Source organism: Schistocerca nitens, chromosome 8 (assembly GCF_023898315.1).
Source record: "Schistocerca nitens isolate TAMUIC-IGC-003100 chromosome 8, iqSchNite1.1, whole genome shotgun sequence".
Classification (NCBI taxonomy): domain Eukaryota; kingdom Metazoa; phylum Arthropoda; class Insecta; order Orthoptera; family Acrididae; genus Schistocerca; species Schistocerca nitens.
In genome coordinates this window covers 114384526-114399944 of record NC_064621.1, presented here as the reverse complement: position 1 = coordinate 114399944, position 15419 = coordinate 114384526, and the positions used below count along the sequence as shown (strand labels likewise).

At 42.3% G+C, this 15419-nt stretch overlaps 1 protein-coding gene across 1 annotated transcript in view; it reads right to left on the bottom strand.

Moving 5' to 3' along the window:
* LOC126198993 (myogenesis-regulating glycosidase-like) overlaps window positions 1–15419 on the bottom strand; it is a 45989-nt gene that overhangs the window by 20485 nt on the left and 10085 nt on the right. The window contains exon 4 of the mRNA XM_049935666.1: window positions 2129–2563. Coding sequence (XP_049791623.1) covers window positions 2129–2563 — 435 coding nt within the window. The remainder of the gene's footprint in view (window positions 1–2128; window positions 2564–15419) is intronic.

The following is a 15419-nucleotide window of genomic DNA, read 5'->3' as shown; positions in this document are numbered from 1 at the left end:
AGAGTTAGGATCTGATGTGCAACTCCCCGTTGGTTGTTGGTAGGCCCACGTACACTAAACGAGACATCAGCTATTTTCCTTAGGAACTTTCTCCAGCGAAAGTTCGTAGTTTAGTTTAACTGCACTTCATGAATACATCTACAAAGTGGAATTGGTCTGACATTCCATGTGACAATGTATTATGTGTACATTACCCATGTGCGAACTGATTGTCGCCTAACCAAGCAATATTAGTGCCGGTATGCTACAGTTCAGTGAACACCGACTGAAATTTTAAGAAACGTATTTTTATGATTCCTAATTTTGTTTTTACGTGTTCTTACAAATGTTTTGTGTTTTACTTTTAGTAGGCCTCGTTTGAAAATGTGTTTGGTGGTTCGAAACTAGTGGCGGAGTCAAAATAAGGCACTAATGCAAAAAGTTTAATTATGCGATGTTTCAGGAACACTGATTCCTGTTGCTCCAGAAACCGAAATACGTTTAGTCAGTCTTTATTTTCCTATTTTTGTCTGTGCCCAATGTAAGCCCATGGCGTCAACATGACGTACCATTTTCATTAATATTCACAACCTGTAAATACACTCCCCAAACTCTCATCTACATCTACATCTACATCCATACTCCGCAAGCTACCTGATGGTGTGTGGCGGAGGGTAATTTGAGTACCTCTATTGGTTCTCCCTTCTATTCCAGTCTCTTATTGTTCGTGGAAAGAAAGATTGTCGGTATGCCTCTGTGTGGGCTCTAATCTCTCTGATTTTATTCTCATGGCCTCTTCGCGAGATATACGTAGGAGGGAGCTTGACTCCTCGGTAAGGTATGTTCTCGAAATATCAACAAAAGCCCGTACCGAGCCACTGAGCGTCTCTCCTGCAGAGTCTTCCACTGGAGTTTATCTATCATCTCCGTAACGCTTTCGCGATTACTAAATGGTCCTGTAACGAAGCGCGCTGCTCTCCTTTGGATCTTCTCTATCTCTTCTATCAACCCTATCTAGTACGGATCCCACACTGGTGAGCAATATTCAAGCAGTGGGCGAACAAGTGTACTGTAACCTACTTCCTTTGTTTTCGTATTACATTTCCTTAGGATTCTTCTAATGAATCTCATTCTGGCATCTGCTTTACCGACGACGAACTTTATATGGTCATTCCATTTGAAATCACTCCTAATGCCTACTCCCAGATAATTTATGGAATTTACTGCTTCTCTTTGCTGACTTGCTACATTTTAGCTAAATGATAAGGGGTCTTTCTTTCTATGTATTCGCAGCACATTACACTTGTCTATATTGAGATTCAATTGCTATTCCCTGCACCATGCGTCAATTCGTTGCAGATCCTCCTGCATTTTAGTACAATTTTCTATTGTTACAACCTCTCGATATACTACAGCATCATCCGCAGAAAGCCTCAGTGAACTTCCGATGTTATCGACAAGGTCATTTACGTATATTGTGAATAGCAACGATCCTACGACACTCCCCTGCGGCACACCTGAAATCACTCTTACTTCGGAAGACTTCTCTCCATTGAGAATGACATATTGTGTTCTGTTATCTAGGAACTCTTCAATCCAATCACACAATTGGTCTCATACTCCATTTGCTCTTACTTTGTTCATTAAACGACTGTGGGGAACTGTATCGAACGCCTTGAGGAAGTCAAGAAACACGGCATCTACCTGTGAACCCGTGTCTATGGCCCTCTGAGTCTCGTGGACGAATAGCGCGAGGTGGGTTTCACACGACCGTCTTATTCGAAACCCATGCTGATTCCTACAGAGTAGATTTCTAGTCTCCATAAAAGTCATTATTCTCGAACATAATACGTGTCCCAAAATTCTACAACTGATCGACGTTAGAGATATAGGTCTATAGTTCTGCACATCTGTTCGACGTCCCATCTTGAAAGCGGGGATGACCTGGGCCCTTTTCCAATCCTTAGGAACGCTACGCTCTTTTAGAGACCTACGGTACACCGCCGCAAGAAAGGGGGGGGGGGGCAAGTTCCTTCGCGTACTGAGGACTATTTCTTCATAATGGATGTTGAAAGTAATGTAGAACGATATTCATGAACTATAACTGACAAAAGGGAGAGCGATGATGTGTCCACAGAGAGTTACGTACCTCGTCGTCAAAGTCCCAGGGCACGTAAGAAAACTGAATGGCTGGCATGAAGACGGTGGCCTGCAGCCAGCGTATGAAGAGCTCCTTGGTGAGGACGTCGCTGCCGTAGCCGTTGCCGCCCACCATGTCTGGCAGAACGAAGGGGTAGCCCACCATGTTCATCTGCAGCAGCGTCGTCACCAGCGAAGCCAGGCCGTTGTCGAAGCCCCACCTGCTGTCCTTGTCGAGCATGCGGACGTAGTACGGGAACTGCTGGCTGTGTTGGCCGACGCGAACCTCTATCATTGACCCGAACTGGGCGGCGTTCTTCACATAGTCCATAGAGTACTGCACGGGGTTCGTCTCCGTGGGCCTCAGTACGGGAAGCTCTGGGAGCCAGCTGGTCTCGCCGGCGTCGAACTTGAACGAGTCGATTCCCGTCTCAGTCTTGATTTTCTGAAAGGAATTTGCGAACAGGTAAAAATTGAGGCTTATGTGTCACGAAGCTGGTGATATATTGTGTAAGTTAAAGACAGCTGTGTAATGAACGGCCACTAATGGCGTGGAAGTTAGCAGGGTCGGTGTATTAGTTTATCACGCTGAGATTTATTCCACCTGACTACCATTATGACTAAACCGAATGCTGTAATGTGTTATAACCTGAGCTGCATACTATTATTAATGTATCAGAGCCAGTGGTTAGTCACTTGAGAGGCCTGGTTCCACTTGGGTTGTATTAAATCGGACGCGCAGCGGGCCAACGTCCACCTAACGTTTGTTACGTGTCATAAGCAACACAGACCCCGACCTTCATATTTCTCGAAGATATTTGGCTCTCAAAGATAGTCCAGTTCTCCCGCTCTCAATGCTACTCACTGTAAGCAATCCTGGGAAGCGCCGGCCGGAGTGGCCGTGCGGTTCTAGGCGCTACAGTCTGGAGCCGAGCGACCGCTACGGTCGCAGGTTCGAATCCTGCCTCGGGCATGGATGTGTGTGATGTCCTTAGGTGAGTTAGGTTTAATTAGTTCTAAGTTCTAGGCGACTGATAACCTCAGAAGTTAAGTCGCATTGTGCTCAGAGCCATTTGAACCATTTGAATCCTGGGAAGCAACAATTCAACCAATATTGTAATGAAAAAAGGTGTTGCAGAAAACAAGAACATGCACCTACCGTGATAAATAGATATAATTCAGAGGCGCAGTGTCCTCCTGTAAAGCATATGTCACAACTACAAGGGATTGTTATTACAGTAGTGTTTGGCCCCTGTAGTTAATCCGAGAGCATATATATGACATAGCATGAGGCTAACGTCTTCCCACACACGACATATGATGACACATCTGTCATGTATCTTTTGTATGTCCATCCTTTTAGCAGGACGTCTCTGGGACGACGGCCGTTTATTATCGTGACAAAAAATAAAAACACCTACAGTCGTCCTTATGATTTTATTTTATTTTGTCGCTTCATTGCGTCATCTTCAGGCTGTTTCGACGCGGTACAGGTTGATACGATCCCCATGCATAACCCATCAGTTGCCAGCATTACTGGATTCGCAGATAATGTGTCAGCACTCCAACCGTCAACTGTCTCTCATTTATGTTTATAAATTATCATCACAATGAATCAGACTGTATCCTTCAGAACAATGCAATATACGTTAGCCCCTTCTAGAACAATCTGTCTTCTCCTTACATACATAGAATTTAGATACTGGTTTCACTCAGAGTTAAACAATTAATTTCGCACTGCCACGCGAGATTTCTAACGATGCAACTACAACAAACACTCGCTCTCCTGAACATTATCACATTACACGACGAATTTAGATTTTCTTAACTGCAATCGAATATACGCCCATCTTGCGTACAGTAAAACCTTGAAGAATTACAGGAAATTCAAAGCAGCACCGAGCCATGCAAGAAATCAGTTACCCAAGACGATAAGACTACATCTTGATTGCGATACGTGGTTCTACGGTTGTTCTAAAGTTCATCACAGTCCCAGTGAGGCTTCGTATCACACAATCAAACTCACAGCCTCACGTATGCTTTTACTGGCGTATTAAGTTGCGGAATAACCTGTCGCTACTCAGCTTCTGTTCCAGACACTCTGAGCAGTGCCTGGAAAACTATTTCTACTGTAAAAGTACTAACTGACGGAATAAAGTTAGCATCTCACCGGGGCGGACAGATACGGGTCTGTCCATCAGGAAGGACCCAGAGCGAGTCTCGAGAGTGAAAATGTCAACGCCAAAAGCGCTCCTCTCCACTTTATCCTTACCTCCGCGTCGATAAGTAACCACGTCGTTACTAATTTTATAAAGCAATGAAAGAGGAAGTTTTCATAAGCCCTGTCCTCTATTACGTCCTTCAGATTACATTTAAAACACATTTTTCTTAACCTGAAGGGTTAAGAACAAGTGGGACTATTCTCTTGGCACCAAAATCTCGCAATATCGCCATCGAAGTTCCACAGGGTGGAGGGCAACTGAATGTTTAGTTGCAGCTTTCTGAGGCCACAGTAACCAACTAGAATTATTTTATCCAGTTTGGTTAGAGAACGCTACCAGCTGTTTTCGTAAGCAGCTCCTTCGAGTGTAGGTGAATCTAGAGCGAGACGATTTTAAGTGGAATGACCGTATAAAACAAATACTAGGAAAAGCAGACGTCAGAGTGAGATTCGTAGGAAAAATCTTAATGAAATTTAGCTCTCTCACAAAGGAGGTGGTTTACAAGGAGCTTTTTCTTGAATATTTTTCATCAGTCCGGCATCCTTACCAGATAGGACTGATATTGCGAAGGTTTTACATTCCTTGCCGTGAATCTGAAGAAATAAACAGCAGTCCCCAACATGAATTCGCAAATTCATGTGTATTTCTCCTGTGATCTATAACTACTATAAGAAGCCAGTGATTGCTCGTGAGGGACACAACGATCAAGTATTAGAGAACTGTAATATCTTTTATTGTGATGACTGACCACATTGGATGTTAAAGTGAAATAAGTAGTGAACTTTGTCGACTAATTTTTTACAAAATATAAATGGTAAGGTCTTCTGTATACTGTGTTGTGTTTTGATGAAATTTGTTCATCACATAAAATTATAATTACCATAGTAATGTTAAGGTGAACAGAAATTTGAGTTATAATTAAAGGTGGCTCTTCAATCTGCATTTAACTTTAACTGTAGTTTCCTGAGTTTCCTCCTGCACTGGAGTTACTCGGTTTGGCCTCTTAATGGCACAGTTGTCGAAGGGAGGATGAATGCTACACAGCTCATGGTTGAAATGGTAAAACCCTATCGTCATACCCTTCAGCCCTCGGATCCAAATGGCATGTCGCACCAGGTTGTTGCAAGACCCACATTGCAGTTCATATTACAAATACCTCGAGAAACGTACGTATTACTGACTGTTCTGCCCAGTCCTCTGATTTGTCATACATAGAGCGAGTCTGGCATGCGACGTATACTTTCATGCCAGACTAAAGCCACGAATTTTCGTTAAATGAAGCAGTATGTGTTGCAGAGAGGACAACAAATTCCTCAAGATGACATGTGGAGGTTGCTTGTGTATTTCTCACTGTGGGGGCTACACGCGATGCTGATGCTGATGTTGATGATAGCACCAGTTCCAAATAGGATGGAAGTTTAATAAAGTTATTTCCATTATGTAATGAAGATCTCTATTCATTAAATATCGCACTGGTGCTTTAAGATTTGACGTTTTCAGAGATCATCCATCTCTTGGAGAATAGGTACTTTGGATCTCTCATTGAATCCAATGCAATAACCACACATCGGCCAGGTGCACTGTCCTAATGTACTGAGTTTTATTTTAGAAATTCAGTCCTATTCTGCATATTTCTGTTCCAAATTGTCTAGACATCTTGTGTGGTATTCATGAAGTACTGTTTTGCTCGATGAGAGGATATCAGTTGAAATAATAATATTTATGTCCGATGAAATTAGATTCACCATTTCTTATGCAGAACCACAAATTCACCCGCTCCTCCCCCCCCCCCTCCCGTCCAACACAGAGACTGATATTACTGGTGTTTCATTTCTTAGATTAAGTTACTGATTCACTGTACATGCGGAGCAGTTACTTGATTCGCAAAAATCACGAGCTTTTTTTAATGATCCAGATTGTTAATGGAATTCGTGTGGGTATGTGACCTGACAGAAGGGCGTAGCCACGATTATGTCAAAAAGGGGGTCCAATTTGTTAAAGAGGATCTTATAGCGGCTCAAGTTTCTCATTTATTCTCAAAACATATATTTTTTTAAAATTTTGATCTGTGTAATTAGGTCTGTAAAATTAAGCAAGAAAAGATTTTCTTGGAAAAGTATAACATATACTCTCAACAGTATGTAAGAAATACTCAAATGCACTATTAAATATTTCTTTCTTTGACAACGAGATAACTTTATTGCCAAGCGAATTATACACTACTGGCAATTAAAATTGCTACACCACGAATATGACGTGCTACAGATGCGAAATTTAATCGACAGGAAGAACATGCTGTGATATGCAAATGATTAACTTTTCAGAGCATTCACACACGGTTTGCGCCGGTGGCACCACCTACAACGTGCTGACATGAGGAAAGTTTCCAACCGATTTCTCGTACACAAACAGCAGTTGACCTGCGTTGCCTGGTGAAATGGTGTTGTGATGCCTCGTGTCAGGAGGAGAAATGCGTAACATCACGTTTCCGACTTTGATAAAGGTCGGATTGTAGCCTATCGCGATTGCGGTTTATCGTATCGCGACATTGCTGCTCGCGTTGCCCAGATCCAATGACTGTTAGCAGAATATGGAATCGGTGGGTTCAGGAGGGTAATACGGAACACCGTGTTGGATCCCAACGGCCTCGTATCACTAGCAGTCGAGATGCAAGACATGTTATCCGCATGACTGTATGGGATCGTGCAGCCACGTCTCGATCCCTGAGTCAACAGATGGGGACGTTTGCAAGACAACAAACATCTGCACGAACAGTTCGACGACGTCTGCAGCAGCATGGACTATCAGCTCGACCATGGCTGCGGTTACCCTTGACGCTGCATCACAGACAGGAGCGCCTGCGATGGTGTACTCAACGACGAACCTGGGTGCACGAATGGCAAAACGACATTTTTTTCGGATGAATCCAGGTTCTGCTTACAACATCATGATGGTCGCATCCGTGTTTGGCGACATCGCGGTGAACGCACATTGGTAGCGTGTATTCGTCATCGCCATACGGGCGTATCATCCAGCGTGATGGTATGGGGTGCCATTGGTTACACGTCTCGGTCACTTCTTGTTCGCATTGACGTCACTTTGAACAGTGGATGTTACATTTCAGATGTGTTAAGACCCTTGGCTCTACCCTTCATTCGATCCCTGCGAAAACCTACGTTTCAGCAGGATAATGCACGACCACATGTTACATCTCCTGTACGGGCCTTTGTGGATACAGAAAATTTCGACTGCTGCCCTGGCCAGCACATTACCCAGGTGTCTCCCCAATTGAAAACATCTGGTCAATGGTGACCGAATAACTGGCTCGTCACAATACGCCAGTCACTACTATTTATGAACTGTGGTATCGTGTTGAAGCTGCATGTGCAGCTGTACCTGTACACGCCATCCAAGCTCTGTTTGACTCAATGCCCAGGCGTATCAAGGCCGTTATTACGGCCAGAGGTGGTTGTTCTGGGTACTGATTTCTCAGGATCTATGCACCCAAATTGCGTGAAAATGCAATCACATGTCAGCTCTAGTATGGTATATTTGTCCAATGAATACCCGTTTACCATCTGCATTTCTTCTTGGTGTAGCAATTTTAATGGTCAGTAGCGTAATTCTAATATAATGTATTGCCTCTTTGCTATTAAAGCACAGTTTAGTCTTCTAATATAAGCTTCACTTTAACCTTTCCAAATTCCGGAAGCGCCGTGCTAACGGGAGCGGGTATCCATGCAGGTCGAACCAAATTCGAGTCATTTTAAACTAATCAGTACCATTCGTGCCATGTAACTGCAAACTTCAGAGCTTTCTCGTGCATGTTCGCATATTCCACATTTTGATTTTTTTTATACTTAATGTGATATGTTTTACACCTTAATCCTGCGTATTATACTCCCTTGAGTGCATAATAATACACTGCGTACATAAGAGTACATTTTCTTAATTTTGCTCCATAAAATATGGAATTTTCCGAAAGAACGTTAAACCATTTTATTCACAATGGTCTCGGGACTTTCAGCAAGCACAGATATAATCTGGTTACTTTACAGTGGTGTGTTTTGGCAAACAACTACGAGGCAGTCATGCTCTACTCTACCTTCAGCTTCCAAGGTTATATTACACTCTTCTTTCAATTTCGATTTGAGCTGAGGAAGTGATCAGGATCAAAGAACGTGAATTTTTCGGGTGGCAGCAGCCTTTTCAGTAGTTGCAGGGGCAACAGTCTGGATGATTGACTGATCTGGTCTTGCAACACTAACCAAAACGGCCTTGCTGTGCTGGTACTGCGAACGGCTGAAAGCAAGGGGAAACTACAGCCGTAATTTTTCCTGAGGACTTGCAGCCTTACTGTATGGTTAAATGATGATGGCGTCCTCTTGGGTAAAATATTCTGGAGGTAAAATAGTCCCCCATTCGGATCTCCGGGCGGGGACTACTCAAGAGGATGTCATTATCAGGAGAAAGAAAACTGGCGTTCTACGGATCGGAGCGTGGAATGTCAGATCCCTTAATCGGGCAGGTAGGTTAGAAAATTTAATAAGGGAAATGGATAGGTTAAAGTTAGATATAGTGGGAATTAGTGAAGTCCGGTGGCAGGAGGAACAAGACTTTTGGTCAGGTGAATACAGGGTTATAAATACAAAATCAAATAGGGGTAATGCAGGAGTAGGTTTAATAATGAATAAAAAAATAGGAGTGCGGGTAAGCTACTACCAACAGCATAGTGAACGCATTATTGTGGCCAAGATAGACACGAAGCCCATGCCTACTACAGTAGTACAAGTTTATATGCCAACTAACTCTGCAGATGATGAAGAGATTGATGAAATGTATGATGAAATAAAAGAAATTATTCAGGTAGTGAAGGGAGACGAAAATTTAATAGTCATGGGTGACTGGAATTCGAGAGTAGGAAAAGGGAGAGAAGGAAACATAGTGGGTAAATATAGATTGGGGGAGAGAAATGAAAGAGGAAGTCGTCTGGTAGAATTTTGCACGGAGCATAACTTAATCATAGCTAACACTTGGTTCAAGAATCATAAAAGAAGGCTGTATACATGGAAGAATCCTGGAGATACTAGAAGGTATCAGATACATTATATAATGGTAAGACAGAGATTTAGGAACCAGGTTTTAAATTGTAAGACATTTCCAGGGGCGATGTGGACTCTGACCACAATCTACAGGTTATGAACTGTAGATTAAACCTGAAGAAACTGAAAAAAGGTGGGAATCTAAGGAGGTGGGACCTGGATAAACTGACTAAACCAGAGGTTGTACAGAGTTTCAGGGAGAGCATAAGGGAACAATTGACAAGACTGGGGGAAAGAAATACAGTAGAAGAAGAATGGGTAGCTCTGAGGGATGAAGTAGTGAAGGCAGCAGAGGATCAAGTAGGTAAAAAGACGAGGGCTAGTAGAAATCCTTGGGTAACAGAAGAAATATTCCATTTAATTGACGAAAGGAGAAAATATAAAAACGCAGTAAATGAAGCAAGCAAATGGGAATAGAAACGACTCAAAAATGAGATCGACAGGAAGAGCAAAATGGCTAAGCAGGGATGGCTAGAGGACAAATGTAAGGATGTAGAGGCTTATCTCACTAGGGGTAAGATAGATACTGCCTACAGGAAAATTAAAGAGACCTTTGGAGAAGAGAGCCACTTGTATGAATATCAAGAGCTCAGATAGAAACCCAGTTCTAAGCAAAGAAGGGAAAGCAGCAAGGTGGAAGGAGTATATAGAGGGTCTATACAAGGGCGACGTACTTGAGGACAATATTATGGAAATGGAAGAGGATGTAGATGAAGATGAAATAGGAGATACGATACTGCGTGAAGGGTTTGACAGAGCACTGAAAGACATGAGTCGAAACAAGGCCCCGGGAGTAGACAACATTCCATTAGAACTACTGACGGCCTTGGGAGAGCCAGTCCTGACAAAACTCTACCATCTGGTGAGCAAGATGTATGAGACAGGCGAAATAACCTCAGACTTCCAGAAGAATATAATAATTCCAATCCCTAAGAAAGCAGGTGTTAACAGATCTGAAAATCATTGAACAATCAGTTTAATAAGTCACGGATGCAAAACACTAACGCGAATTCTTTACAGACGAATGGAAAAACTAGTAGAAGCCGACCTTGGGGAAGATCAGTTTGGATTCCGTAGAAATATTAGAACACGTGAGGCAATACTGACCCTACGACTTATCTTAGAAGCTAGATTAAGGAAAGGCAAACCTACGTTTCTAGCACTTGTAGACTTAGAGAAAGCTTTTGACAATGTTGACTGGAATACTCTCTTTCAAATTCTAAAGGTGGCAGGGGTAAAATACAGGGAGCAAAAGGCTATTTACAATTTGTGCAGAAACCAGGTGGCAGTTATAAGAGTCGAGGGGCATGAAAGGGAAGCAGCGGTTGGGAAGGGAGTGAGACAGGGTTGTAGCCTATCCCCGATGTTATTCAATCTGTATATTGAGCAAGCAGTAAAGGAAACAAAAGAAAAATTCGGAGTAGCTATTAAAGTCCATGGAGAAGAAATAAAAACATTGAGGTTCCCTGATGACATTGTAATTCTGTCAGAGACAGGAAAGGACTTGGTAGAGCAGCTGAACGGAATGGACAGTGTCTTGAAAGGATGATATAAGATGAACTTCAACAAAAGCAAAACAAGGATAATGGAATGTAGTCGAATTAGGTCGGGTGATGCTGAGGGAATTAGATTAGGAAATGAGACACTTAAAGTAGTAAAGGAGTTTTGCTATTTGGGGAGCAAAATGACTGATGATGGTCGAAGTAGAGAGGATATAAAATGTAGACTGGCAATGGCAAGGAAAGCGTTTCTGAAGAAGGAAAATTAGTTAATATCGAGTATAGATTTAAATGTCAGGACGTCGTTTCTGAAAGTTTTTGTATGGAGTGTAGCCACGTATGGAAGTGAAACATGGACGATAAATAGTTTGGACAAGAAGAGAATAGAAGCTTTGGAAATGTGGTGCTACAGAAGAATGCTGAAGATTAGATGGGTAGATCACATAACTAATGAGGAGGTATTGAATAGAATTGGGGAGAAGAGGAGTTTGTGGCACAACTTGACTAGAAAAAGGGACCGGTTGGTAGGACATGTTCTGAGGCATCGAGGGATCACAAATTTAGCATTGGAGGGCAGCGTGGAGGGTAAAAGTCGTAGAGGGAGACTAAGAGGTGAATACACTGAGCAGATTCAGAAGGATGTACGTTGCAGTAAGTAATGGGAGATGAAGAAGCTTGCACAGGATAGAGTAGCATAGAGAGCTGCCATCAGACCGGTCTCAGGACTGAAGACAACAACAACAACAACAACATGATTATTAGCGACAGAGTTGTTGGGATAAACAGATCTGATGTTGGTGTGTTCGACAGACTTGCTAGGGTAATTTTTGGTAGAGAAAATGCAAACGATCTGGAATTATTCAACATTACACTTTACGAAATTTCCTCCCTTAAATATTTATCTGTCGCTTCTTGCAGTGGAGAAACATAAATCTCTGCAGATGCACGCGTTAACCTATATTAGGAGAATTTAGGTTGTTATTTATCAACGGGAAAATGTTCCTATCAGTGCACAAAAAAGATGAATATGCTCCTGTTTGAAAGACTGACTCGGAAGTACTGTGCCAGATGCCTCATTCTACATTCCTCAGCACTTTTCAAAATTTTAGCGAACGTTTTGTTACTCATTTCTAACGTGCAACTCACCCTCACTCTCAGAAGCTCCAGTAACTTAACTCGCCCACACCCACTACTCCATCGCTGTAAGTCACTCATATCCATCCACTCCCACTTGCCCAGCTCAGTCACTTGTTCAGCCTAACTCACTGTCATGATCTCTTTGTGTCTCTCTGTCATTCTCCCCTGTCTCATGGCCGCAGTCTCCTTCGTTCTGAAGTACTAGTACTGTCTTGTGCCATTCTCATTGTCTCCCTCTTGCTCTCTCTTACTGCTACTATCTCATTCATTTATTCTCACTGCTGCTGTCTCTTCTCACTGTTACTGTCTGTCCCTTCTTCGTTGTTATTCTCATAGAGGCTATCTCTCATTACCACTGACTCTCACTCATTTTTCCACTTTCTTCATCTCTTTATCCCCTCCCCACTGGCACTGTCTCCTTCACTCTTTTTCCAGCACTGTTCTGCCACTGTGAACTACGTTCCGCAGCCGCTGTGTCCCTCTCTTTCTCCGACACTGCCATCGTCTTCTTAGATCTTTGTTTACCACGATCACTGCTTACTACCATCCAGTATTTGTTACTTCTCCATTTCTCTCCCACTGCCAGTCTTCTTCTCTCTCAGCATAGCAAAGTGCGAATAAGTATGCATACCAAACTATTAGGAAAAATTTTAAAGGTGCCAAGGAAATAGAATGCGGTAGCTGGTATCCCAACTTTTCAGTCAGAATTTTTTAAACGTGAATATATTCACCTTTTTTGCGCTCCAGTAGAGGCATTTTTCCTTCTCTTCCCTGCTACACCAGAGCATGTTACTCATATGGAGAGAACTGTATGGGTCAGTTACATTTTTATAGTTTACTTATGTGAAATTGAATTTTACGTGCACAAGTATTTTGCATGTGCTTCAGTACTACAGCATGTGGTTCCCAGAACCCTTCTGATGATAACGGAGAAGCATATTTGTCTGCGCTACGTAGTTTTATAAACTACATTTTCGCCTCACCCCAGACTTTACGTTGCATTTTACATTTACAAGTACGGTGACGTTTGTACTTCTGTATCTCAGAAACAGATAAAGATACCAAGAAAATTTTCGCGATTTTTTGAGATCGGGATCTTAGGAAGCCACCGTAAAAATTTTAACCATTTTCTGTGCGTAACCGTCTTCGAATCCGCGACTCCGTTTCGTTTCGAAAAAATGGTAAGAAAACCTTTTTGTGTGTTTTAATGGTGCCTACATAAGCCCCTTAAGGCCAATCGTAGACCACAACAAATGCAAAAGGAACCAAACGATGTTCTCCATTTGCCTCAGCAGGAGTAAGCGTGTAACAGTCATATTATGACCGATTTATCGTGAGGTTTTTATCGCTGGGAATCTACGAAGGGATACCCTGTTCGCCTTCGATACAGTTCTTTCCCTTTAAGCAGAGAGGCTGCATTTAAGAGAAGTAGAATCTGTGAGGAAAGAAAGGAATTTTGAAGGAATTGGCTGTGACCTGTAATAAGCGACCAACAACGGCATTCGCCTGAATTGAAAATGCGAGACCAAAGAAACCCATTTCAAGGTAGCCGGCGGATATATTCGAACAACCATGTTACCTCCTGAATTCAGGCGTTGTTAGTTCAGCGCCTTTACGCATGAATCTAGACCGGTCATTACAGAATTTGGGAAAATCTGGTTGTTGTAAATTTTTTTAGCATCGAATGGATCAGAACAAAAGGAAAAATTTTGATACCGCATTTTTTTCCTTTAATTGTGTGTATCTGGTCATTTGATGGTGTACGAATGCATGCATTTAGATTAAATTTACTTGGAATATCTGGCTTCGGTTATTACAACATTAGAAGACCGTAATAGATTTTGTACGAAAGGGCGGAGCAGATGCAGGCCGCAGTTAACTGGATCGAATTCAAGCAGCTCGCTGAAAATAATCTTTAAGAAACGAACGAACTGTTGGCTGTGCTGTCATCACATACTCTTGTCAATCTGCACAAACCCCTCCCCATCGTTCCATACCGGAACTGGTTTTCGTAATTGATTACCAACTGGGTGACCAGACTGCGCGATATTTTGCCATTCGGGCTACTAACGGTAGGTTCAAATGGCTCTGAGCACTATGAGACTGAATTTCTGAGGTCATCAGTCCCCTAGAACTTAGAACTACTTAAACCTAAATAACCTAAGGACATCACAAACATCCATGCCCGAGGCAGGATTCGAACCTGCGACCGTAGCGGTCGCGCGGCTCCCGACTGTATAGTGCCTAGAACCGCTCGGCCACTCCGGCCGGCACTAATGGTAGAATTTTGAGAAATTATTTTTTAATGAAATGCAACCACGGATGTTTGGGCAAAATTTTTGTTTATGAACACAATTTTTGGGCAACACAGGCAAGTCCAATTGCGTTTTGATGCACTGGCCTTACCACTCCGCTACTTTGTGAAGCACTGAATTATTTCAGCTTCAGATTGCTACCAGTATCCAAATAATGACTCCAGCGCTAACATTAAACAGCTGTAGGTAGGAAATGACGCTACTATAGTTGTGCGAGTATAATTTTAACTTATCGTAACGCTAGCGAATGAATCAAAATGCTTTTTCCTCTTCTTTCTTGTTAAAAAACTTATCCGTAATTAGAAATTATGAAAACAGCACACAGTACAAAAACAATAAACGGTAGCAATCACATTAAATGCAACTACAGATAGGAAGTGAACTGATTGATAAAACAACAACTGAGTTCAAGTGAGAGCAACGCTGCACAATAGTTGATCTTGGCTTAGTTAGTGGTTGGTGATAATCGATAGAGCTATCAGTATATCGATAGTTTAAATCTGCTGCACACCTTGGTCACTATCGATACTACGTATCCCTTTTTTGTCGTATGGTTGAAAATCAAAATACCTTTCGATACACTACACAGCAACTAGGTTGTGTGTAACTTTATTTAGGTGATAGAATGAGCTGGACAGCCCACACTAAGCCTCTTCTTTGGCGAAGTCCTTGCCTGACAAGACACTCTGAGGAAGGCCATTTCCAAAGTGACTGGAACGTCGGAGAATTTTAAATATTGACAGTGCTGCCACATACCCAGAAGTATTTTAACGGCAGTGACAATAGCTGCATGTTTCCTTTGGATCAGCGTTGAACAAACATGACAATTTTTTCTTCATGGACTGTCTGACAGCAACTGAATGAAACACAATTTTAGTGCCATACGCGTTTCGCCTTTATTTTCTGCAAGGCATCTTCAGTGGCAGGTTGCGTGGACGATTTCCTACAAACGGCCCATAAAGTAAAAATTATCAATATACCGTAATATTATACGCAACTGAGGAAGACAGGACTGCAAAAGTTGAA